The sequence below is a fragment of the Mauremys mutica genome, chromosome 3, assembly GCF_020497125.1.
Source record: "Mauremys mutica isolate MM-2020 ecotype Southern chromosome 3, ASM2049712v1, whole genome shotgun sequence".
NCBI lineage: Eukaryota > Metazoa > Chordata > Testudines > Geoemydidae > Mauremys > Mauremys mutica.
The window spans coordinates 100,949,417-100,974,908 of record NC_059074.1 but is presented as its reverse complement, the minus strand read 5'-3'; the positions used below and the strand labels follow the sequence as shown (position 1 = coordinate 100,974,908).

At 39.7% G+C, this 25,492-nt stretch overlaps 1 protein-coding gene across 1 annotated transcript in view; it reads left to right on the top strand.

Annotated features, from left to right (window-relative positions):
• The window catches only part of MOXD1 (monooxygenase DBH like 1), a 94,704-nt gene that overhangs the window by 47,899 nt on the left and 21,313 nt on the right, over positions 1-25,492 (top strand). Inside the window, exons 5-9 of the mRNA XM_045010462.1 lie at positions 4,762-4,941; positions 8,225-8,327; positions 12,555-12,721; positions 14,544-14,735; positions 19,914-19,973. Of these exons, the coding sequence (XP_044866397.1) occupies positions 4,762-4,941; positions 8,225-8,327; positions 12,555-12,721; positions 14,544-14,735; positions 19,914-19,973 (702 nt within the window). The remainder of the gene's footprint in view (positions 1-4,761; positions 4,942-8,224; positions 8,328-12,554; positions 12,722-14,543; positions 14,736-19,913; positions 19,974-25,492) is intronic.

Sequence of the window (25,492 nt, the reverse complement as noted above, 5' to 3'; positions counted from 1 at the left end):
TACACAGGTCTGATTGAGGGCAGAATCTGGCCCAAAATTCTAGTTTGATATTACACTGACAGTTCTTTGGAGTTAGACTTGTGGCCATTGCTAAGAGGATACATTATGATGAAAGATGGTATAAAGAAGTGTAATGGCTCCCAAGTTAAAGAAGTTTGCTACTAGAGGAGGTTTCTAAGGGGTTTGAAGTGAATTATTAAATCCTGTAACAAAGATGGACTTTCACAAAGTTCAGATGTATGGCTGTGTGAACACTTAAAAAACCTTAATTTACCCAATCAAGGCAGGTCATGCAGTTCAAACATCATAATCCAACTATTTAGAATAAAAAAAAAAAGTCATGTTCTTGCTTTGCCCTGGACATTCACTTGAAAAACTGTAATCTTTAAGCCTTGATCATCCCACAAAGGAAGAGAAAAGCCTCACCCCCCCACCCCATATAAAACAAAATTTGCTACAAACAGTTATCAGGAAGTTTTAGTGAAATGTTGAAAATGTGAGATTCATAAAAGATACCTTGTGGCATGTAAAGAGATCACCACTAAAACATCTTTTTGAAGCTTAATAAATGTAAATAGACTGACATGTACTGTATATTTTTCTGAAGATGTATTGATTTACAGTAGTACCTGGCATAAATCCATTCCAGAGCCTTAAACTCTCCATGGTTTATTGTAGAAAAAAATCAAAATAATTGAAAAACCACTGCAATATTAAATAATAATTGTAATAGATGGTAAAAACAAGCACTTAATTGTGTATATATACTTACTATTGTACAAAGTTAACGATTTTTTGAAAATCTCCTTCTTTCGTGTGTGTGTGTGTGGGGGGGGGGTTACATATCCCTCCAGTGAAAGGAATTCCTTCCATTTCATCTCATTCCCAAACTTTCATGCTACAGAGGGAGTAGTGTAAAAAGGAAGTGAGCAAGAACTAGTGGCAGCAATAAGGAAGTGGCAGTTGATTTTTTTTTTTTTTAGTTCTTGTGAAAAGTAGGAGCAATTAGGGACTTTTTAAATACTTTTTACACTCCTAAGGGTTTTAGGCATTTTGATTTGGGGTAGATGTGGGGCTCTCATTCCCCAGTCTATTGGTGGTAGCCTGGTAGGGTATGTGAAGCAGAAAATTCCTCTGCCTTGGGGGAGAGAACTGACTGACATGCTCTGATAGTACAATATGTCCTGTGGGCTTATTCATGACACAGTTTACAGATCAACTCTGACAGCTGCTTCTCACTTGCATTTCAGCAACCGCTAAAATATCACAGATAAACAACTGAAGAATTAGGCAAAGTGGGGATGGTAACATTGTTGGTAACTATAAATGAATTCCCCCTCCATCTTGTCTTTCTCTTTCAATAATAGTGACTAATGGATGGCCAAATCTTGCTACAAGAATTGGGTAAAAATCAGCAAGGAAAGGTGAAGGAACCAAATAGCCAAGTCAAGAGTTGTGCCTAAAATGTTACAAATAAACGCCCGGAGTCTCATTTTGCTACAGTCCCTTCACGTGGCTCTGGCAGTACATATGTACCAGGAAGTGGGAAATAAATGCAATTTTAAGGCTCAATTACACTGTGAGAGCAGTGTAAAGGGACTTTTGTGTAAATGAAAATCAGATCTAAAATGAATTAGTGACATAGGTCTGCAAAGATTGTTTAGTCAACACAGAATATGCCTGACTTTTCATAAGTTTTCCCAGGACTTTACTCTCCTACCCAAATTTACTATGACAAATTAAAATCCTTTTTTCCTAAATTATTCCAAAGTTTGGCTTCCTCCTTTCTCCTATTCACCATAATGAATTAGTAACCTTCGACACTCATGAGCATAACACTTTTGCTGGAATAGTTGGTTTGTTTCTGTGACTGGTGTTTTGTAAAGGTAGAACTGAACCTAAGTAGCTTAGTTTCAGGTTCTTTGGCTTTTGGATTAAAAGGCATAGAACCAAATTTTAACTTTACACTTTAAAAAGTTCAAATAATTGGGAAATCAGAATTTATAAATTAATTGGCCCAAAGATTCAAGTTTGGGTGCCTAAAATGAGGCAGTATAGTCCATTTTTAGTCATTAAATAAATATGGCCCCAATTTCAAAGGTGCTGAGCACCAAAGTTAACACTGATGTTCATGGGAACTGCAGGTACTCAAAAGGCCATTCTTATTTAGGTGCCTAATTATGGCTTCAGCTGCCTAACTTTATGTACCTACTATAGCAAAGCACTTAAGGTGCTTAAACTTTAAACGTGTGGGATTATTTACATGCTTAAATGCTTTGCTGGATTTGGGGCCCAAATTTGAACATTTTGGTCATCAGTGTTTGTGTCCTATGTCTCCATCATTGACTTTAAAAAAATAAGGATGAGCATGAGGTGGATGTCATTTATTTATCTAAATTGTAGTAAGAAAAGCATATAATTATCATTGCACCGACACTTTTAACAATGTACAGTATATTCACAATTCTGTCTGAAGAGTATAAAACCTCTCACAAAATGTGCTGCAGAAACACAACTGAAGGATTTGTAAATTGTTTTTAAAAGACTTGAAATAAAGCTCAAAGAAAGCTGAACCAAAAATATTTATTTGAAATAATGTTATTGTTTAGATAACAAGATGTCAATGACAGGATGTGGATTTCCAACTTTAGTGATGTCCTATTGCTTTGAAGAGAAATAGTTTTTGAAGTAGTGAGCGTAAGCACAGCTGGTGCTGGGGTCCTGCAGCAGCAGGCGGACGTATCACATGTTTGGACAAGTACCCTTATTTCCATGGCATATACAGAGAAAACATTTCCCATAACCTTTTCACTGAATCCATTCATAATTTACATAGAGATTCTGAATGTTGGGGGCATCTACTCCTACGTAACTTCTGGGTTTTGCTCTTCTTGACAGATATGCAGGTACTCTGCATGGAGCTAGGTTGGGGAAACATCAGGTTGAGATGGAATTCTCATAATGGAATCATCATTAGTCCTGGAAAGATAATGGTGGAAATCTCATCACTGTGGGAAAACTGCTTGCATTACTGTAGCTCCTTTTCCAATAAATACATTTTGTATTTGTATAGTGGTTTGGGGAAGTGGCAAAGTGGAGGAAAATGGGGAAAATAATGCAGAAGATGCTTCCACGCCAGGAAGACTTTAAGATTTGCCATCAGTAGTAAACTCTGATACACTACCTGAAGATCTGGTGTAAATCAGTATAGTGCCATTGACTTCAATAGAACTATGCTAATTTACATCAACTGGGGACTTGGGGTGTGTGCAGACTCTGTGTGGCCTGGTTTGTATGCATTCATTTCAATAGTTTGAAAAAGGTCCAGTGACATAAATTTCTGGAGACTGGTAATTTACTCCCAATATTTTAACAAGAGGCTCTGACAAAGTGTTCTCACCAGTTATGAGCAGGGGCGGCTCCAGGCCCCAGCATACCAAGCGCGTGCTTGGGGCGGCATGCCGGAGGGGACGCTCTGCCGGTCGCCGGGAGGGCGGCAGGCGGCTCCGGTGGACCTCCCTCAGGCGTGCCTGCGGAGGGTCCGCTGGTCCCGTGGCTTCGGTGGAGCATCCGCAGGCACGCCTGCGGGAGGTCCACCCGAGTCGCGGGACCAGCGGTCCCTCCGCAGGCACGTCTGCAGGAGGTCCACTGGAGCCACGGGACCGGCGACTGGCAGAGCGCCCCCCGTGGCATGCTGCCGTGCTTGGGGCGGCGAAATGACTAGAGCCGCCCCTGGTTATGAGCCAGCTGTAACAGGGAAGGTGAGATTGCAAGGTGAAATTGCAGGACTTGGGAATGTGTTCACTTGTTTTCTTATTTAAAAAGAAAAGTAAAAGGAGACAATACTACTAGGCAAACAAACATATTAAGCACTACATGCCAGAAGTGATTATATTTTTGCCCCTGAAATATATATGCAGTATATTGATAGCATAGCACAGGGCTTCTCTTGTGTAATTTGAAAAAAGGCTTGGATGGAGTGGGGTGCAGACCTTGAAAGGGTAGTGAGGGGGAGGTTCTCTCCCTTTGAATATTTTTGGATAGCCTGACTTTTAGTGGAATCTGATCTATTCAAAAAGCAAAAAAATTTGCTCTTCAGAAACATTCATGTTTGCCCCAAGGATGTCATCTCTGACAGGGATGATTTAGTAGCACCCAGATAGAGGAAGAGCTCCATTAGACAGCAGTGAAATCACTCCAGCCTTCTTTTAAGTTCAGTGGCAGAATTTTAACCAGGGGCTCCCAGGCACTCCTGAGAACCCTCTAGCACATCACTCCAGCAAACAAACTACAGCATCTATTCTGTGATGGGTGACTTCATGTAAAACATTCTGGGTAACATAGTTTGTCAAATTAATTCTGTTTCCTTACAAATGCCATGGTAACTGGAAAATGTCTGTTTACACACTGAAAGAGGTTGGGTTTATTTCATGGTAATCAGCTTTCAGACTCTCACTCTAGAAGTATGCAAATTATGGAAGATTCTGTATCAAAACTGACCAAACATGGGTCTAGTGTCCCATGGATACTGTTGAGCAATCATGTTCTTTATCCTACCAGCAGTGCCTCTTGGAGTTGCACAGCACTGAAGTAGCTCTTCAAACACTATAACCAGGCTATATTTTATGACAAAGCCTTCTCCATTAAAATAAGAACTCTCCATATTTTTGGATGCAGTCTACATATCTATATTAGTTGTTTTCTATGACTTAAAATGATTCCATCCACTATGTCATCTTTTGTGTGTGTGTGTGTTAACAGGTCGAACCATTGATACAGAAGGGCCATGGGAATCTGGTGCACCATATCCTACTTTATCAGTGTAGCAGCAGTTTGAATGACAGTGTGTTGGACTACGGCCATGAATGCTACCACCCCAACATGCCAGATTCTTTTCTCACATGTGAGACAGTCATTTTTGCTTGGGCCATTGGAGGAGAGGTAGGATGAATGGTTACCTGGGATGATTTATCAATAAAGCTTTAAAGGGATGTGCGTCACAGACACAGTGAAGATTTTTCCATACTGCCAATTAGTAAATTGGATTTCATGCTACAGAATTTTGGTCACTAGGACTTTTACCATATTTGAAAACTGTGTGAGATTGTGTTCTACCATTACACACCTGCACAGTGGTGTCATAGGGAGTGAGAACTTGTGCTCTCCCCTTACATGCAGTGCAGCCTTGGCACTCAAGGATGTGCAGGGGCTTTGCCTTAAATGCCACCTCCAGGAAGCAACTGGTAGAGAGTGGGGATTAGGTGGAGTCATGGCTCTCTCTTGGGAGCAGCTGTTGGGAGAGTGGGGATGGGGAGCAGGCGGAAACATGGCTCTGTCATTGTCATTAAGTGATTGTTGTAAACAACACCCTCCACAACAAAACATGAGCCCCTGGGTTCTTATTTTGATAGCCAAGATGTAAATACAGTTTTTCAGGAAGAAGTTACTTATTATTTTAGCTGGTCACTTAGGCCTAAAACTACAAAGGTACTTAGGATCCTCCTCACCTAGAGCGCTGGCTTTTGTGGAGTCCATTCTTACTCGCCTATCTCTCCCCATGCATTGGATAGGGAGCATAAGCACCTAACTCAGGCTTTGTGGATTGCAGTGCATTCCAGTGATTTTTTAGGTACTCAGAAAGTTAGGTGTTGCAATGCTCAGTGTCAGAAGGCCTAAGTCCCTGTGTGGATCCAAGCCTTAAGCTCTTTTCTTTAAAGCATATATAGCCACAATAGCTAAGTGTCTCACCATACAATGTTAAATTTTATGGACCTTTTCTGTATAAAACCTTATAGGGATATTAAGCACCACGTTAAAAGTAGTGAAAATAATGTAGAAAGTGCCGACGCTTGTGGAAAAAATGACTTGGGAATGTCGGCTTTGCCATATCAGACTGCCCCATCTAATCTGGAATCCTGCCTCCAGCAATGGCCACCACCTGGTGCTTCAGAAGAAGATGGAAAAAACCAAACAGACTATAGTTAGTGATGAAAACTAGGTAAGGACAGGAGGGTTCTCTCCAAATAAAGACAGAGATTGATTTCACACTGGCACAGATCCTTGCACCAGATGGCACTCTGGTTACTTTGCACCAGATGGCAGGTGTAATTTGGCAGTAATTCTGGTATAACCAGACCAGGGAGTATCACCCCCAAGGAGAGGGTGATCCTGCACTAGTGTAAAGCCAAGAGAGGGGATTATATGCCACACACCTTTCCTGCTGCAAGCACACTGGTCATGTTTAGTCTTGAGAAAAAAGAAGGAAGGGACACCTGTACCATTCTTCAGATATGTTAAGGGCTGTTCTAAAGAGGATAGTGATCAGGTGTTCTCCATGTCCACTGAAGGTAGGACAAGAAGTAATTGGCTTAATCTGCAGCAAGGAAGATTTAGGTTAGATATTAGGAAAAACTTTCTTACTATAAGGTTAGTTAAGTACTGGCATAGGCTTCCAAAGAAGGTTATGGAATCCCCGTCATTGGAGGTTTTTGGACAAACACCTGTCAGGAATAGTCTACGTTTACCTGGTTCTGCCTCAGAGCAGGGGGCTGGACTTGGTGACCTATAATACCTGTGGAAATTGGCTGTGACTTTTCAGCTTGGAAAAGATATGATTAAGGGGGGGATATGATAGAGGTCTATAAAATCTTGACTGGTGTGGAGAAAGTGACTGAGGAAATGTAATTTACTCCTTTACCTAACCCAAGAACGAGGGGTCACCCAATGAAATTAATAGGCAGCAGGTTTAAAACAAACATAAGGAAGTACTTCTTCACACAATGCACAACCTGTGGAACTGCTTGCCAGGGGATGTTGTGAAGGCCAAAACTATAACAGGATTCAGAAAAGAACTAGATAAGTTAATGGAGGATACGTTCACCAATGGCTATTAGCCAGGATGTGTATAGATGCAACACCATACTCTGAGTGTCCCTAGCCTCTGTTGGCCAGAAGCTGGGAGTGAATGATGGGGGATGGATTACTTGAGGATTGCCTGTTCTGTTCATTCCCTCTGGGGCACCTGGAATTGGCCACTATTGGAAGATAGGATACTGGGCTAGATGGACCATTAGTCTGACCCAGTATGGTCTTTCATTTGTTCTTATGACTATGGGAAAGAGGACACAATCCTGATGGCATGCCAATCCTAGGCTATGTTTTCAGCCCCTTGCAAATGTTAAAGTTAGGGCAGTCCTAATGGTACTGTCACACTGCAGCTGGAACTTCCAAGCACAGTCTAGCATCGGAATCAGGGCAGTTCAATGGACAACTTTAGGCCACTTTTGCACATCACTCCTGACATGTACTTTGTGCATTTTGGCCATAACTCTACACTCTAGCCTCATATTTGTAACTTTCCTCTACCTTGTTTCAAGTAAAGTAAGAAGCCCATATAAATAAAATCTGGTTTAACAAAGTTTATCCCAGTCTTTGCAAGGATAATCCTGTTGTTAATGCACTGGAGTAGGAAAGGGAAGATCTGGGTTCTATTCTGGCTTTGTCACTGAACCCCTTAGTGCCTCAGTTTCCTCATATGCAACATAAGGATGATAATATAGAAGTGTTGTGAGGTTTAATTCATTTATGTAAACCACTAGAGTGCTGGGATCCTAGAATACAAAGTGCAAAAATACTATTTGTATATGGGAAACAGTGTAACTTGGTTTCCGACAGGTCTGAAGTTTGATAAATGACCTCTTCTAGTAGATATAGGATCACTTTTGAGGCTCAAATAATTTTACTGAGAATGCAACAGTTTGTCTAAGAAAAGTCTAAACTCATATAACCAGCATATTATCTGGAAATTGTTGCTTTTAAAAATTAGGAACATCTTTACTTTAGATTCAAATGTTCATAAAAAAAATATTTTCCAACTAACCCGCTTGATGATGCAATACTGACACTTTTTAAATTTAATTTCCTTTTGCAGCTCAGTCAACAAATGTAGGATGAATATCCTGTTAGCGAGCAGCAGAGTTGAATATTTTATATAGGTTTAGTGGTTTGGTTTATGCATTCATTGTTATTTAATGGGATATATCATTCCACGATGCCATGTTCAGTAAGTTTTAAAAAGAATTGTTGTTTGTCCATAGTTCACATAATTCTTATTTACATTGTTATATCACTGTTTTAAAATCAGTAGGTATATTGATCAAAACAAAACTGACATGTGGTCAGGACAGGAACCCTATTAACCAGATGTGCATATTTCAAATTACAGGCCTTTACATATCCTCCTCATGTTGGTTTATCCATTGGCACACCAACAGACCCTCAGTATGTGCTTATGGAAGTCCATTATGACAATCCATCATATCTAGAAGGTATGTTCATTCATCCTAACCATAATATTCAGGATTTCAGAAAGTACTGCATGCTGATGTATCTCATCCTTTCACCAGAACAGGTGAACCAAATTAACAGCAAAATAGAAGTCCATTTTCCTCTGATATTGTCCCTATTCAATATCAGATCCAATCCTTCATTCCTTGCACACCAGAAGACTCGATCGAAATTAATGGAAGTTTTGGATGCACAAAGAATTCTAGATCAGGCCCATCATGAGCAATGAATAACTGTTTTATCACTAAATACTTCATATTGTGTCTGTTTGTATCCTGTTCCTTCAATTGATAAGTTTTAGCCTTGCTGAAAGATGACTAGCATTAATTAGCTTGCATCAAGTGACCTTGAAGCATACATAATGTAAAAACAAACAAAATTTTAGTAAAAAGAACGAGGAGTACTTGTGGCACCTTAGAGACTAATAAATTTATTTGAGCATAAGCTTAATACGGCTACCACTCTGGAAAAAATTCAGTAGAGGAATCAGGGAACAAGATTAAACAAAGAATAAGTAAGCTACCACAATTGAGGGCAGTTTCTGAAAACTGTTTACTCAGGATGCTAGACAAATCACAGATTAAAGGATTCATATCTTGAAAGATTTACTTCCCTTTTGTAATATTATTTTTTGTATTTTTATCAACAAGTTGAAGAAAGTTACTCAAGTTAAATAGAAGCAAAGGGAATTTTTGCTGTGAAACCAGAGACATCCCAGAATAATCTAAGGCATTTCAAAGCTAACTTCTTAAAACAGAGTAGTAATTCATTTTGGATCTTAAACAAATATGTGCTGAGTTACCTGAGAATTTACTGTTATCTGGCAAAATGCTTATTGGGTAAAATGTACCACAGGCCCTTTTAATTCTTACTTAAGATGAATCTATCATCATTAGTAAACTCATGTCCACATTAAATCCTCTGCTCATAGCTTAAGAGACCCTATCTCTCTCCTATTTTTGTATTAATATAATCAAGTCCACCTAAAATACATTTATTTAATTGAGCACTTTCTCCATTCTGCAAACCTCTATAAATTTCTCAGATATTGTCAAAACCAGTTTGCATTGAATACAAGAGTCCCCATTAATATCACTGACATTTAATGATTTTCCATGAAATATCAGCTGAAAATCAGAGATTTCAGGCTCCAAGAAGAGCACTTAATTATCCTCACAGAACCATTGTTTTGTTTTAATTAACCACATTGTATAATTTTATGGTTTTATTCTAAATGACTTGTTAACAAATAATAATAATAATAATAATAATGAAGGACATGGGCAGACTGGAATGATGATTTAACTTTGGAAGCCATGGGAAGGATTTTGCCTCCTGCTCTGGCCCCCATATGTTGCCATAAACAGCCAGCAAGGGACAAAGGAAAATGTGCCCAGTGGGGGCACAGTATGGATACCACCAAAGGTGGCCCTTTGCTGCCACCCCCCACTCTCCATCACTACTGCATGCCCTGCTGCTTGAGGCATGCAAAGAGCAAAGGGGTGAGGACCTATAGTGCACGATGCTATGGGAAGGATGCTGTCAATTATTAGAACAACTCCTGGCTACTGGACCAGACTAGTATCTTGAGGCCACAGAGTTGTCATAAAGTCACATCTGTCCTCTCTCTTTCTATACTATATCTTCTGTGCGGTTCTTGCTGGCGTTGCAGAACAGACTCTTAGCCAATGCCTCCACTGAGTGATTGAAGGTAACATTTTCAAAAATGATGTAGGAGCCTAAGAATAATTGACTTACTTACACTCCTAAGTGCCCAAACCACTTTTAAAAATGGGACTCCTAAGTAGGGTTGCCAACTTTGGTTGGCTGAATTCCTGGAGCTTTCATCACATGATATTATCTTTAATGAAAGATTAGTCTTTAATTCCTGGAGACTCCAGGACAATCCTGGAGGGTTGGCAAACCTAATAAGTCACTGGCAATTGTGAAAATTTTACATTTAATTTTTGTGTTGAGGAAGGTTTTGTTTGAAAATCTCATTGGAAACTCTCAGATATTGCCAGAAAATGTTACATCATTTTGACGTTGACAATAAAGAGGCTTGACTGTACAAAATACCGTATTCTAGAGCAATGAGGTCATAGAAGTTAAAGCTAGAAGGGATCACCAGATCATCTATTCTGATCTCCTGCTACCACAAGTCATCAGCACCACCTAGCACCTCCATGCTAAACTAAACAACCAAAATTAGTCCAAAGTATTACAGTCCACATGAGACTGTTATTTGCCACAGGCGGAGAATAGGAGGGAACAAGGTACATCAATGCCTGAGACCCCAGCAGTGACAGGGAAATGATTAACTGAGATATACCCAGATAATCCTGGCAAGTGACTTGCACTTCATGCTGCAGAGGAAGGCAACTTCCCCCCCCCCCCCCCCGTCCAGGTCACTGCCAATCTGACTTGGAGAGAAAATTCCTTCCCGTCCCCACATATAGCAATCAGTTAGACCCTGAGTGTGTGATCAAGAACCAACCAGCTAAGCCCCTGAGAGAGAGAACGCTCAGACCCACCTCAGAGCATTGGGCCACCCTATCCAGTGTCCCATTTCCAGCCATAGCCATTTCTGATGCTTCAGAAGAAGACAAAACCCACCCAAACCCAGAATACATTGGTGCTCCAATGAGATCATATCCTACAAGGAGCTCAGAAAAAAAAGTCAATTTAGAGTCCCAAGTACTACAAGTATTAAAAATCAATATGTTGCTGGCTCCCTTGTCACCTCTGAAGAGGTTGTAAGTCATGCACTGTACTGTAGATCAACAATAGTAACTGGTCATGTATAGCATAAAAATGGAGAAATCAGGACATATCTTACATTCAGTTTGCCAACTCAAACATGTAAAAATAATTACAAATAATTACACAGTTTAGATTTTGCATACTTTGGTGAATGAGCACTTTAGAAAAACTATTGGTAGACTGAGAAAGATCTGTCTTAACATATCAAGCTAATACTATTGTATTGACATAATATATGGTTGCAGGCATCATGTTTGTTATGTTTCTTAGAACTGTACAAGTCACTGGACAGTTTCTTGCCTTCTTTGACATTCTTGTTAATTTACTTGCATTTTTAATTTTCTAAGGCAAATATTTTAAAAGAGGGGAGAAATCAAAGAAGGAAGTGACAGAAATTATCATAAAAAAATTAACACATAAGGAAGGTCATATTCTTTTATATTATATCCTGTCTGATAAGAATACCTAATACAAAGAGACATAATCAGAGGCACTAAATTGACTTTTGACTGGAATGAATTGCGACAAGGTAAATAAATACATAAACGTGACTATACATTTTGATGTATGAAATGGTCTTGGACAAATATCAATTTGACTCTTAGAAATTGTCAGTCTTTATACATAAGGTTTAGCTTCCTTCAGTGACTTCATATTAATGTAGACATGTTCCAGGCTAGAAAAACGACATGTCCCTAGCACTTCCACAGGAAGCTCAACACACATAGTACATTCACTACCACAAACAATGGTGTGCAGAGTGTAGCGAAAATCTAGAGATGTCCCTGATTGTAGCACCAAAAAATCCTTATCTAGTTCTCCCTTCCCTCTCTGAGATTTATACAGTGGATAATCACATTCATCATTAAAGGCTTCCTGAGCTGACAGGGATCAGAGAAGTTGCAAAAGAGGCTTGCTTGGTCTCCAGAGACATGCTGCAATCTAAAAGGCTTCTTTACAGTCAAGCCAACAGAGAGGAAATATACCACTGGTGTTATGAAGGGATAAAGAAACTTACAACTGGATGAAAATAGATGTCTATTACCTAAAAAACCCAAAATGCGTTGAGCTGCTTTTCAAATATTTTATTTTAAAATCACACGTTCTGCCTTTTGAGATTGTATTATTCACTTTCAAAGATTGCCCATAATATACCTTTGTATGCTTCAATTTCCATGTAAACTACTAAGAGGAGTATGACAAACATTTTTCATACAGGTTAACGTGATTCAGATATCAACATACCTTATTTAACCACTTTCTTGTGAGTTACCTTTATTTATTGCTTCCCTAATTCCTGTAAAATATTTAACCCATTTCTAATTTAAAACCTCCTTTGCATGATTTTCATGTAAAAATTTATGAACAAATCTGAGAGAAACTCTGTGATTGGATTTTTTTTATCCTGATTTATAGCCACAGTTGACAATGCTCTTTTGTTGCAGGTTTGATAGATAACTCTGGACTGAGGCTATTTTATACTACAGATTTACGGAAATATGATGCTGGGGTTATTGAAGCTGGTCTTTGGGTTAGCCTCTTCCACAATATCCCACCGGGCATGCCTGAATTCATGTCAGAAGGTCACTGCACTCTGGAATGTCTGGAAGAAGTATGTGTCCTGTCTAATACTATTAGGTTTTGGTCTCCGTATTAATTTGTGATGGCATTTTTAAATTAACTTCTTGGGAAGAATAACAAATATTAGTTAAAGTCACTTGAACAAAGGCATTTCCCTCTTACTAGACACCAAAACTTCAGATCTTTCTGGATATAAATACCGTCAAACAATAGAGTTTTTAGTATTTTTTTAAATTATGATTTTCTCTGTGCTGAGATTATTCTGTGAAGTTGACACTGTAACATTCAATATTCCAGTTGTATATATTGATACATATAATGAAGTATTATATAAAATATTAAATTATTTTATACACTTTTTAATATAATACTAGATAAAACATTTCACTCTGCAAAGCAAAGACATTATAGTATAGAAAGCTAACCACGAAGACTTGTGGAAAGAGGTTAACTAAGATCTATGCAAAAGCTAAAGGTTCTATGTATTGAAGTCACAGTCTGAAAAACGGTGTTAGATTGATCAATGAAGACTGGTTAAGATACTGGTACTGAGGTTTTGCTTTGTGTCCCAAAGTATTAAATTGTACAGTCTCAGTTTCATTAAAAGATCTTTAATGTAGTTTTGAGGAGAGGATTCTGTTCCACTTTGTGTTATTGAGATACGGTATAAAACCAGTGATTAAGGTACTAAATAATACTCTCATTGATATTTTGTCCTATCTAGAGTTGAGACAAGTTTGAATGTATAGTTAATTTAAGCTATGGTTTGGGTTTAAGGCCAAACTAGAGCTAGGATTTGGGTGTGCAACTGACAGTACCGAGATGGGGGTGTTTGTGGTTGTAAACTGTAAACTGGTTGAAAACTGCAACTTTAAGTGAAACAATGATAAACAAATCCAATTTTCCCATAAGATTTAATGTAAATGTGGGGAGTTAGGTTCCAGGGAAATTTTTTGGGGGCAGACAAAAGGCATTATATACTGTATAGTGGTTGGGAGGTGTCCCTGGCTTACCCCTGGGGCTCAGGGCTGGGGGTGCAGGGTCTAGGAGGGAGTTATGGTGTGGGAGGGCACTCAGGGTGGGGATGCGGGAGGAGGCTCAGGGCTGGGGCAGGCAGAAGGTGCAGAGCACTTATCTGGGGCAGCTCCTGCTTGGTGCCGGGGGTGTGCAGGTGGCTCTGTGCAGCGCGGCACCGCCCCCATGGACGTGATTCTGGGAGCCGTGATTCTGGGAGCTTCGATTCTGGGAGCTTCTCTTTGGTCGGCTTTGAAGGGGAAAGCGCAGCTTCTCTCCAGCCGCTGGTTGCGCAGCTGCCCCTGCTCCTCCTGAGTCCTCCGGCCTGTGGTCGCAGGGCTGCATTCCGAAAGGGGCTTTAGAGCTGCAGGCCAGGGCCCCGGGGCCCCCTTAGCCCAGGGCCCTGCAGCCACTAAATCCCCTGCATTCCGGGTGGCCCTGCTTGCCGGGGGTGAGGGGCAGCTTCCCCGCTTGCTCCCTCCCTCCCAGAAAGTCCTAAGTGCTGCCAAACAGCTATTTGGCAGTGGGAGAAGTGCTGGGAGGGAGGGAGAAGGGAGGGGGAGGAGGCAGAGAAGAGGAACTCGTGCAATGCTCCCTTGTAAAGTCAGCCAAACGATGACGTTATAAGGGAGCATTGCACAACTTTAAACGAGCATGTTCCCTAATGGAGCGGCGATGGAACTTTGAAACAATGTTAAGCGGGAGGACGGTAAGTGAGGAGTTACTGTACTATAAACTGAGGAAACATACGGTGCATTTATATATTTAACATTCTCACTCATCTGTTTTCTTTTTGTGCTTGTGATGTACTGACAGTTTTGTTGGTTTCCCTTTATCAGGCCTTGGATGCTGAGAGGCCAAGTGGGATTCATGTGTTTGCTGTTCTTCTCCATGCCCATCTTGCTGGCAGAGCCATCAGGATGCGTCACTTCCGCAAGGGTGAAGAACAGAAGCTGCTTGCTTATGATGATGAGTTTGACTTCAATTTTCAGGAGTTTCAGTATCTAAAGGAAGAAAGAACTATCTTGCCTGTATGAATCTCTTAATTCTTCCCCTTACCATAGTTTGTGAGCCACAGTGACTAATATTTTAGGATTAGGATAGTTCATTAATCCATAGTTAGGATTAATTTTGCTTGTGAAATTACTTTTCTATCTTATTCACTTTCCTGCCTTTCACAAAACCACCATCACATTAGAGTTGGGAAAATACTTAAACAGTATCCCATGAATATTTACCTAAATTTTTAAATAATTTTCTTTGACCATGTTCTGATCTCTTTTGTGTTTGGTTTCTACAAACATTTGAGCAATTGAGTTTTATTGTCACAAATGTTTGTGGAAAGCACATTTTAAACTCTCATATGTGAGTGTGACAATTTTTTTGTGCATTCATCCAGTCAGGGAAAGGAAACAATACCATATGGCTTTTCTGACCAATTGTAATTAACACAACACATCTTGACTATCAAGTACTTGCAAAGAGCTGTTTATGTTCCACCTCACACACAGACAGGAAATCAGTCAACTAAGTCTTCCATTTATTTTAAATTTTTTATTTGTTGCTAAAGGGGAAAAACTTCATTACTCCATCATGCTCTGCATTGACCTTCACTGAGTAACTGAATCTCCTTGGGGCAAGAAATCATGATGTCTCATTTTCTCTGAGGCACTTAGCACACTCCTGAGCATTGTAAAACAAATAAATAATATAATACACAATTTAAAAAAATACAGAAATCTTCCACACTTTTTATTAACAAATAAATTCAATTCAATCACCATCTATTTGCAGACATTCTATGAGAAGAAAGAGTCTAAATTCATTACAGATTATTCACTCAGCTCTGGTTAGCTCCGACTGGCACCTTTTTTGGCAGTCTTGGCAGAGAGGCTATAAACTGAGGCTCAATTTTGCAGGGCTCTGAGCATTGCAGTCATGATCCAGCAAAGCAGTTCATCATGTGCTTATCTTCATGCAGTGGGAGCAGTCCCATTGACTTCAATTGGATGACACATATGGGTAAAGTTAAGCACCTGTTAATTTTTTCAGAATTGGGGCCTATAACAGAAAGTGAGTTGAAAGTTACAAGAAAAGGCCACCAGAGTGACTGAATGTTTGCTTAAAACTGTCAGTCTTCCCCTCACAATCCCCTTCATCTCTCTCTCTCCCTCCTCCCCCATTCCTTTGATACTTGTCCTTCTAAAGTAAGAAACTGAAATGGGAACCTTTATCTAGCTTTCAATTCAAAGCCTGGCCACTTCTCAGGTGCAGCTGTGCTTGCAGGGGAGAGCAGTATTTTCCTTTTGAAGTCTGACTGCTAACAGTTCAGTGGGACTTCAAAAGAGAAAGCACTGCTTCCACCTCCAGAGAAGGGGTGCAGGGGTTTGGGAAGGAGAAAGTGGGGGCTGGGAGAGGATTAGAAGTTTGGATGCCTTTATAGAAAAAGCCTGTATGCAAATTATAGAGAAAAGTCCCTTTTAGTTTAAAGAATAAACAGAAATATATAGAAAAGAGACTGAAAAGCACATTTGCTTGAGTATATTATGAGCAACTCAAAAAGAGAGGGCTAGAATGGAAGATGGAATTCAACCTTCTCTAAAGTGGCCCTGGCCTATGCCTGCTATATATGAATCACCAGCATCTAAATTATCATAATTTGCTACCCAATAATTCCAATATTACTGCTACCACAATACATATAAATAATAATAACAATTAATAATATTGCTTATTGGCAGTATGGTAGAACAATTAATTCAAAGTATTCTCCTCAGACATTCCTATCAGTCTCTCGGTCTGTTTCTGCATGTGCTGTTCTTTGGAGTTGTGGAGTTCATACTATTTGTTCTCTGCAAGTATTAGAAGCTTATGATGCATTTGAAACTAGAAGAGCTAATCACCAAACAAAGAAAGCTTTGCTGGATAGTCTATAACTACCTGTACTCAAAGGGCCAGGTACTCAGCAAGTGTAAATCAGCATAGTTCCTCTGACATCAATGGAGCTTTGCCAATTTCCATTATCCAAGTCATTAATGAAAATGGTGAATAGTACTGGACCGAGGACTGACCCTTGCAGGACCCCACTAGATATACCCTCCCAGTTTAACAACAAACCATAGACAATTATTCTTTGAATAGGGTTTTTTAACCAGTTGTGTACCCACTATAAAGTAATTTCATGTAGACCACATTTCCCTAGTTTGTTTAAGGGACTGTCATGTGGCACTGTATCAAAAGTCTTACTAAAATCAAGATATGTCATGTCCACTGCTTCCCCCTTATCCACTAGGCCAAAGGAGGAAATTAGGTTGGTTTGGTATGCTTTGTTCTTGACAAATCCATTTTGGCTATTCCTTATCACCTTATTATCCTTTAGGAGCTCATAAATTGTTTGTTTAATAATTTGTACCAATATCTTTCCAAGTATCGGAGTTAGACTGACTGGTCTATAATTCCCTGGGTCCCCTTTGTTCCCCTCTTTAAAGATAGGTACTATGTTTGCCTTTTTTTAGTTTTCTGGGACCTCACTTATCCTCCAGTTCTCAATGATAATTGTCAATGGTTCTGAGATTGCTTCAGCTAGTTCCTTAAGTACCCTAAAATGAATTTAATCAGATCCTGCAAACTTGAATACATCTAACTCATCTAAATATTCTTTAACCTGTTCTTTCCCTGTTTAGACTTGCATTCCTTCCCCCTTGCTGTTAATATTAATTGTGATAAGTATCTGATCATATTAATATTTTAGTGAAGATTGAAGCAAAATAGGCATTTAACATCTCAGCTTTTTTATGTCATCAATTATTAACTCTTCTTCCCCACTAAGTAGAAGACTTACACTTTCCTTCATCTTTCTCTTGCTCCTAATGTATTGAAAGAACCTCTTCTTATTGGCTTTTACTTCCCTTGCTAGGTGTACAACTCATTTTGTGCCTTAGCCTTTCTGATTTTGTTCCTACATACTTGTGCTGTTCTTTTGTATTCCTTCTTAGCAATTTGTCCATATTTCCACTTTTTTGTAGGATTTCTTTTTGATTTTCAGGTTATTAAAGAGCTCCTGATGGAGCCATATTGGCCTCTTACTATTCTTTCTGTCTTTTCTTCACATCAGGGTAGATTGCAGTTATTGTCTTTTTGAGAAACTACCAGCTTTCCTGAACTCCTTTTTCCCTTAGATTTTCTTCCCATGAGACCTTACCTACCAGTTCTCTTGAGTTTGTTAAAGTCTGCTTTTTTGAAGTCAGTTGTCCTTGTTCTGCTACTCTCACTCTTTCCTTTCCTTAGAACCATGAAATCTATCATTTCCTGATCACTTTCACCCAAATTGCCTTCCACCTTCAGGTTTGCTACCAATTCCTCCTTGCTGGTCAGAATCAAGTCTAAAATGGCTGTCATCCTTGTTACTTCCTCCATTTTCTGGAATGCAAAGTTCTCCCCAATACAGTCCAAGAATTTATTGGAAATATTGTGTTTTGCCCTATTACTTTTCCAGCAGATATCTGGGTAGTTAAAGTCCCCCATTACTACCAGGTCTTGTGTTTTGGATATTTCTGTTGTTTATTCTAGAAATGCCTCATCCACCTCCTCTTCCTGATTTGATGGTCTATAGCAAATCCCTACCATGACATCACCCCTATTTTTTACCCTTTACTCAGAGACCCTCTACTGGTCTGTCTCCCACCTCCTTCTGGACCTACGAAGATATATATATCTTCTTCAAAGAGTCAGAGCATAGTTAAGATGATGACTGCTCCTAGAACCAATAAATCCACTTTATCCATTTCACAACTAATTACATAATTTTATTACAAAGCTGTAAAGGTGTACACACTATCAGAACTACATAGGCAGAGGTGGATTCAGACCTTCTGGTAGGTAATCTCCTGACCATTTCAAGAGAGATTAAATCAGCAGATAAGGGCTAAATAATTCAGCTATCTATATGCAAATAAACATAAAAATCCCCAGAACTGGTGTGCTTTGATATTCCCCAAAGTATCATATTTCTAGTTCTATCCTGTTCTCTACTTCCACTTACAGGGAAAGTTGTAGGCTTTTGTTGTTTTTGTTTTTTAAATCACTAAGGCCAGAAGAGGAATTTTCTAAATCCATGATTCTATTACCTAACTCCTTCAGTTTCCCCTCCTTTTTGGGGGGGAGAGGTTATTGGCGGCTAACAAAATACTCCTTTTTTAAGTAGCAGGCCTATGCCCTGTGGCACTGAATTCTTCAGATCTTAGGACTACTTTGCGAGGGGCAGTGGCTGCAGCCACTCTGTCTAAAATGCCATCTTCTTTAAGGGATAGAAAATATTTATCAGAAAAAGCAGGCTTCCCTCTTTTTAGTAATCATTTAACAACTCGGTCAATGAATAAACAAGCATGTGAGAGCCCTGAACTCCTCTAATTAAAGGTTAGACAAGAATTGCCCACAAGGCTAATACAAATGTGTCCAGCCAGTACTTCTGCACTCCTCATAAGTCCGGTGTTATAATTTCTGATCCATATTGCTTTGCATAGGGACATGTAGACTGCATTTGATTTGGTATAGAAGATTAGTTATTCTGTGAGCTACTGCTTTTTATTATTTAAAAACACGGTACAACAATTTAGTTGTCATGAAAATGAAGAATTAATTGAACATACTAAAGACAGAAAATGTGCAACCTTCTCCAAATAAATCTGTCAATTCATTTCAATCAGAGCTCACCACACCTCCTGCCATACCAAGCTCAGGGTTCTCTTGAGGAGAGACTGCCAATCATGGCAAACAATATGGTGCTTTTATAATAGGGAAAATCTTTTCCTTATTCACACAGGTAGTACCACAAACAAAATATCCATACTCATAGATTGTAAGGAATTTGGAACAAGAACCACATCTTTCTATGTGTGAGGGCCTTGGTCGTGACTGGAACTTTTGGGTGCTACTGAAGTACAAATAATGGACTAGGTTCTCATACCTTCATTTAAGTCAATGGAGCTAGACTAATTTACACCTGTTGAGGATAATGAATTATGAATTAATTAAACCACCAAAGTTTTAGTCTGGGCTAATATACTCATCCTCTGCTCCTTCAAAAATTCAAATCTCTGGATTCCAGTGTTCTGACCATTATTTGTTAAACTTTTGCAATAGTAAATCATCACCTGAACCAAATGTTATTAAACTTCATAACTATGAACTTCTTACATTTTGTGTTTCAGGGGGATAATTTAATCACGGAATGTCGCTACAGCACTGTAGATCGAATACATATGACATGGGTAAGGCATGGGTTGACACCGAAGGCATATTTCTTTGAAATAAATACATAAGTGATATGTTCTCATTTGGAAGCAAAAATAATTTGATATTGTGAAGAGTAAAGCATTATTAAGTGATAGCACCAAGGCTACTTATGGATTTATGCAGAGATTACTATATATCATTTAACGTTCTCTAATTGTAACTGTATAGCATGCAAGTAAGGCACCAGTCTTCCCTTTGGAAGTTTGATCTTTCATGAGACAATGCTTGTTCTGGCTCTTTTTTATTCCTCATTAAAATAAGAAACAATTAATGCTCTTATTAAATCTATCCCCAGGCAAAACATCCATATATCAGCACAATTGGATGATATTTACATCCATTTGTCTCCTCCATATAATACAAAAGTGGGAAATTTGGGGGATTGGCATAATATTTCATAACTAGGTTGAGCAGTAAATATATATATATCAAATATATCAAAATATGCAATCCTAACTACCAAGTCTATTTAGTGCTTAAAAATATGTGCGCTCACAACTGCCTAATTAATGTGTGTCAAATTCTGGAATCCTTACTTAATCTGTCCTCAGACAAAAAACCCATTGATTTCATCTGGATGTTTTGCCTAATAAAAAGATTGAATGGGGACTCCAAAGCCAGTGTCTGACTCATAGTAATTAGACAATTAAATGTGTATGTATGTTTAGGCACTACATAGTCTTGGTAGTTAGACTGTTGTATTTTGAGTCTGTGTTTACTGCTCAACCTAAAGTATCATCCTAGGCTCAAATTTGCACTATATGGAGGGGAGTGAAAGCATGCAAATACTGGCCAAGGATCTAATTCTGCAAAGACTCACTCACATGATTAATTTTACACATTGTAAATAATCCTATTGACCTAAGCACCCGAGTAAGTCTTTGCAGGATTGGGGTCCAAATGTGGCCAATGCATGTAAAAGTGGGGAGCACCACCTAGGCAACCTTTTCCTGCAGAGCCTGTGGAAACTCCTACATGAGACTATTGTGCAGATGGGAGGGGGATTAATTTTTGAGACATGTTGGGTCATGGAGGTTGAGCTCAAAGAGCAGCTACTCCAGAGGGCATGCTGCCTTCCAAATCTAGAAGATTTTCCACCAGTGAAGGTCTCCCTGTGCTTTGTGAGTCTCATCAGAGGAGGGTCCCGGAACACAGGGTGGCAGGGAAATCATTGGCAAGATGAAGGAAGTGTGGGGCCTGGAATTGTGCTAGAGGGGCTTAAGATCTTCAGCCTTAGGACTGAGACTACCCACAGATCCTCAGGTACCAACCTCTGACTTTTTCTGCTCCGGCACTGGCCCCTCCTTCTGAGGATAAAATAAGTGAGAAATTCCTAAAGTTGAAACCTGAGGAGCTGCATGTCTGTGTGTAGAGCAGGATAATTAGGAACCTAGTTAGGACACTCCAGACAGTACATAGATATTAGGCTATTGAATTATAGCTTACCGTTACAAATGAAATATATATATTTCAGGAGAAAGATAAGTAAACAAAAAAATAAGAATTGCATCTTTTATAAAGATGTCTTTAATTTTTGATGCATTGCCTATATCTTAGTCGAGCCATATCTACCATCCAAGCTTAGAAAACTTTAACAGTAGTAATAAGTCACTCTGTTACCTATTCCTTGGTTATGCACTCTTAACTCAGAAGGTGTTTAATAATTAAACTGTGCTCTCTGGAACTAACGTACCTTTTGTGGTGAGAAAATATATCATTAGATTGAACACTGCAATTTTATTTTGCATTCTGTTCTTCCACCCTATTATGTCATAGAGCAAGATAGTAATAATTCATACCTGGAGCTATATGAAATGGAATGCCAGTATGGAATTACGCAACTTGAATTTGTTTTAGCAAAACATGGCTTAAGGCTTTAAGATTAGGAAAAACAGAAAATGTCAAATGGAAAAATTACCAAACCATTGTTAATCTTTGTACAGAATTGAATCTGTCAGTATCTTGTTGTTGTTTATCAGCTGTAGGCAACCAATCAGGATTAAATTATTCACCTAGGACATATTTTTATGTTTGTCTTCATGTACCAGTTTTAGGACCAGTTCTTGTTTACCTCAGTCCCAGGTGTACTTTCACTGAAGTCTGGATAGTCTTTTCCATCTCTAGCGTCTGTGATTCCATGAAATCAGTGGGAGTGCTTGCAAGCAGCATTTGACATTTAGTTATTCCAAGTAGATTTTGCTTGTTGCTGATTAGGAGATCATGGATTTAGAAAATTCCTCTTCTGGCTTTGATAGGGATTTCCTGTGTGACGTTCAACAAGTCATTTGAAGTTAGATTGTGGTGTCCCTTACATGGCTGCATGGTGGGGTGGGAGGGAATAAGGCACACCCTGCCCTCCCTTGAATGGACAGGGTAAGGGCTGATCAGAATTTCAGTGAATGAACTTAGGATGCACAGAGGCTACTATCAAGATGGTCCCTGCAGTAGATCTTGGCAGAAAAAGTACAGGAGGAATGTAGATGGAACCGGGGCTTTGCCCCCCCTTATACACTGGACAGCAGATCTGGCCAGCCAGGCTATAGGGGAGTATTTTGCAGCCATTAAAGATGCGTTGCTTGTTTGGTTTTGTACTCCTCCTGAGAAGAAAATTAAAGAAATAAAAAAAAAAAAATTAAAGGGGTAACATATTATTATTGTGCTCCCGGCTGCCACTTCAGTGCAACTGAGACTGAATGCCTTCTGGTGGTCCTCCTGTGTGATACAGTTCTGAACTATCCCAAGCAGGGGTGGCTCTAGACATTTCGCTGCCCCAAGCATGGCAGCGCGCCGCGGGGGGTGCTCTGCCGGTCGCCGGTTCCGTGGCTCCGGTGGACCTCCCGCAGGCGTGTCTGCGGAGGGTCCGCTGGTCCCGCGGCTTCGGTGGGCCTCCCGCAGGCACGCCGGGCAGAGCGCCCCCCGTGGTATGCCGCCCCAAGCACGCGCTTGGCGTGCTGGGGCCTGGAGCCGCCCCTGCTCCCAAGCCAAAGCTGGGGATAAAGGCCACACTTGAATTCCTGATCTCTCTGTATCTCAATTCTGTCTGTGTCTGAAAATGGGGATAATACTATTGTCCTACCTCACAGGATAGATCTTCAAATACTTGGGAGGTGCTCAGATACTACTGTAAGGGGGACCATATATATATATAGAGAGAGAGAGACTTCCAATCATTCTTTTCAAATGTAGTAATGTCTTTTAGAATGGAAGTACTATTGAGTCCTTTATAATTTTAAGTTAGTGGTTGGATATGACAGTGCCACATGGGAGCACTTGCAGTTTGGAGCAAGTTCAAGTTGGAGTAAGCCTAAACTAAGTGCTGGCAACTTCCATGTAAGTCTCTGGGCCAAACTCTGTGATGAAAAAGGTTACAGAAATAGTCTTCTTCGTCTTCGCCCATCAATCAGGGTCAGCGGCTTTTGTTCTTTGCCTCTGTGCACTCTTGTTGAGAGCCTCTTCCAAGCAGACACCAGCCTTCTTCATGAACTACTTTAGCATCTCAACCACTTTTCTGCTAGTTCTTCCTTGTGGTCTTTGTCCCGTGATTTCTATAGCTCTTATACTCTCTGGCGAACATATCCCCATATCATTGTCTCATGTGACCCAACCAACTTAGTCGATACTCCCTCTTCTTTTCCATAAGGGTGACTTCCTGCATCCTGGCTCATACTGTTTCAGTAAGTAGCCTATCAGCTCTCATCTTACACAGTGTCCATCCGCACAGTCTCATTTCAGCAGTGTGAAGTAGGTGTTCTTCTCTCTTCCTTGTTGGCCAGCATTCTGACCTATGCGCCATAGCTGGCTTAATCATGATCTTACACACATTGCTTTTAGTTTGTGTCATATTCTTATCGCAGAGAATTCCCATCAACTCCCTCCATTTACATCAAGTGTTCCTCATGCAGCTCCCAACATCTACATCCACATTCCCATCATGGGCTCAATAATGAACCAAGGTATTTAATTGTATATTGCCAATGCTGTTGCAAGCATTGCAAGGCATTTTAAAAAGGAGTAAAAATATAAATGTAAAATAAAAAATTCCTTTGCAGGTTGCAAAAAGCCAAAAAACAAACAAACAAAAAAAAACGGCAAAAGACAAGTTAACTCAACACTTCAGCTAGCTCAGTCTAAAAATAAAACGCTGGCCCTGGTCCAAGGTCACGGCAAAAAGTCTGCAGCTGCATTCACGTCTTATCCAACCCTAGCCAGCCATTAAAAAAAAACCTAAGCAAAACTGCAAAAAGTGCAAAAACAAGCAAAACAGCAAAAGCCAACAAAAAAACAACAAAATTTTGCATCCCTAAAGCAGGTGTGTTTTAAAAAAACTAAAAAGGCCACCAAAAACGGTTTAAACTAGTACAAAAAGCACCAAAAGCAAAGGTCCCTAAACAAAACACCACCCAACCCCCCCAAAACTTAAAAACCCTCCCAAAAGCCAAAGCGAGTCAATAATCAACAGCAAACCCTAAACAATCTGTGCACAAAACAAAAACTCCCGTCCACCCCCCGCCCACAACCTTCTTCTTATGTTACACCCAGGCTTGGCCAGCCTCGGGTAGTGCGGGTATAAATATAAAAGTGGGTTAGGGCTTGGGGCACTAACTCTTTCTTCCTTCTTCTAAATAACGTAACCCCCCCAGAACTCTCCGCTGTTGTTTTATTATTTTATTAATAAAGTTTTAAAACTTAAACATTTGGTGTGCTCCGTCATCTCCTCCCCTAAAAATCCTGCGGCCTCAGCCTAATCACCTAACGCCTCAAGCAAATTGGTAACATAAATCTGTCACAGCCTTTAATTTTTTTACCATCTAATTTTATTGTCTTCTTGTTGTGCCTCTTAATGAAGCATCACATGTATTCTATCTTTTGTCAACTGATTCAGAAGCCATTTTCTTCTAATGCAGTCTCTTATAGTTCTAGATTCTTTTCTAATTCATATTTATCTTAATGGTGCAATATAATGTTATTAGCGAAAAACATGCTCCATGGAGCATCTCCCCATGTCTCCCGCATCAAGATATGAGACAGAGACCCATTGGTTTCAGCTGGCAAAGGGTTCCCTATTCTGTGTCAGCAACTCCTATCAAGGTTGACAAACTCACTACACCTATTGCTGTCATAGTATCTATCCATAGAGTGTCATGTAAGATCTTAAATGAAAGCCAGGATCATGCTGGCCATTAATATAATTGTGGAATGCACATACTGATCATATTTTAAAAGTTATGTCTATATACTGAATATGTCCTTATATTTTGTATCAAGTTGATATTCCCCAGCAGAGGTGAGAAACTGATAAACATCTCTGGTCTGGCAGGAAATCAATCTGTCTATTGAACTGCAAATTGAGCATTGTTTCATTCACAATCACCAACCTGAGCTAAATGCAGATTTAACAAGAAGAAAAGAACAGTAGGAGGAAAAGATTTATCTGGGGATGCACCCAAGGTTTACTTGGACTACAATCTGGGGACAGGGATAACACTCTAAGGAA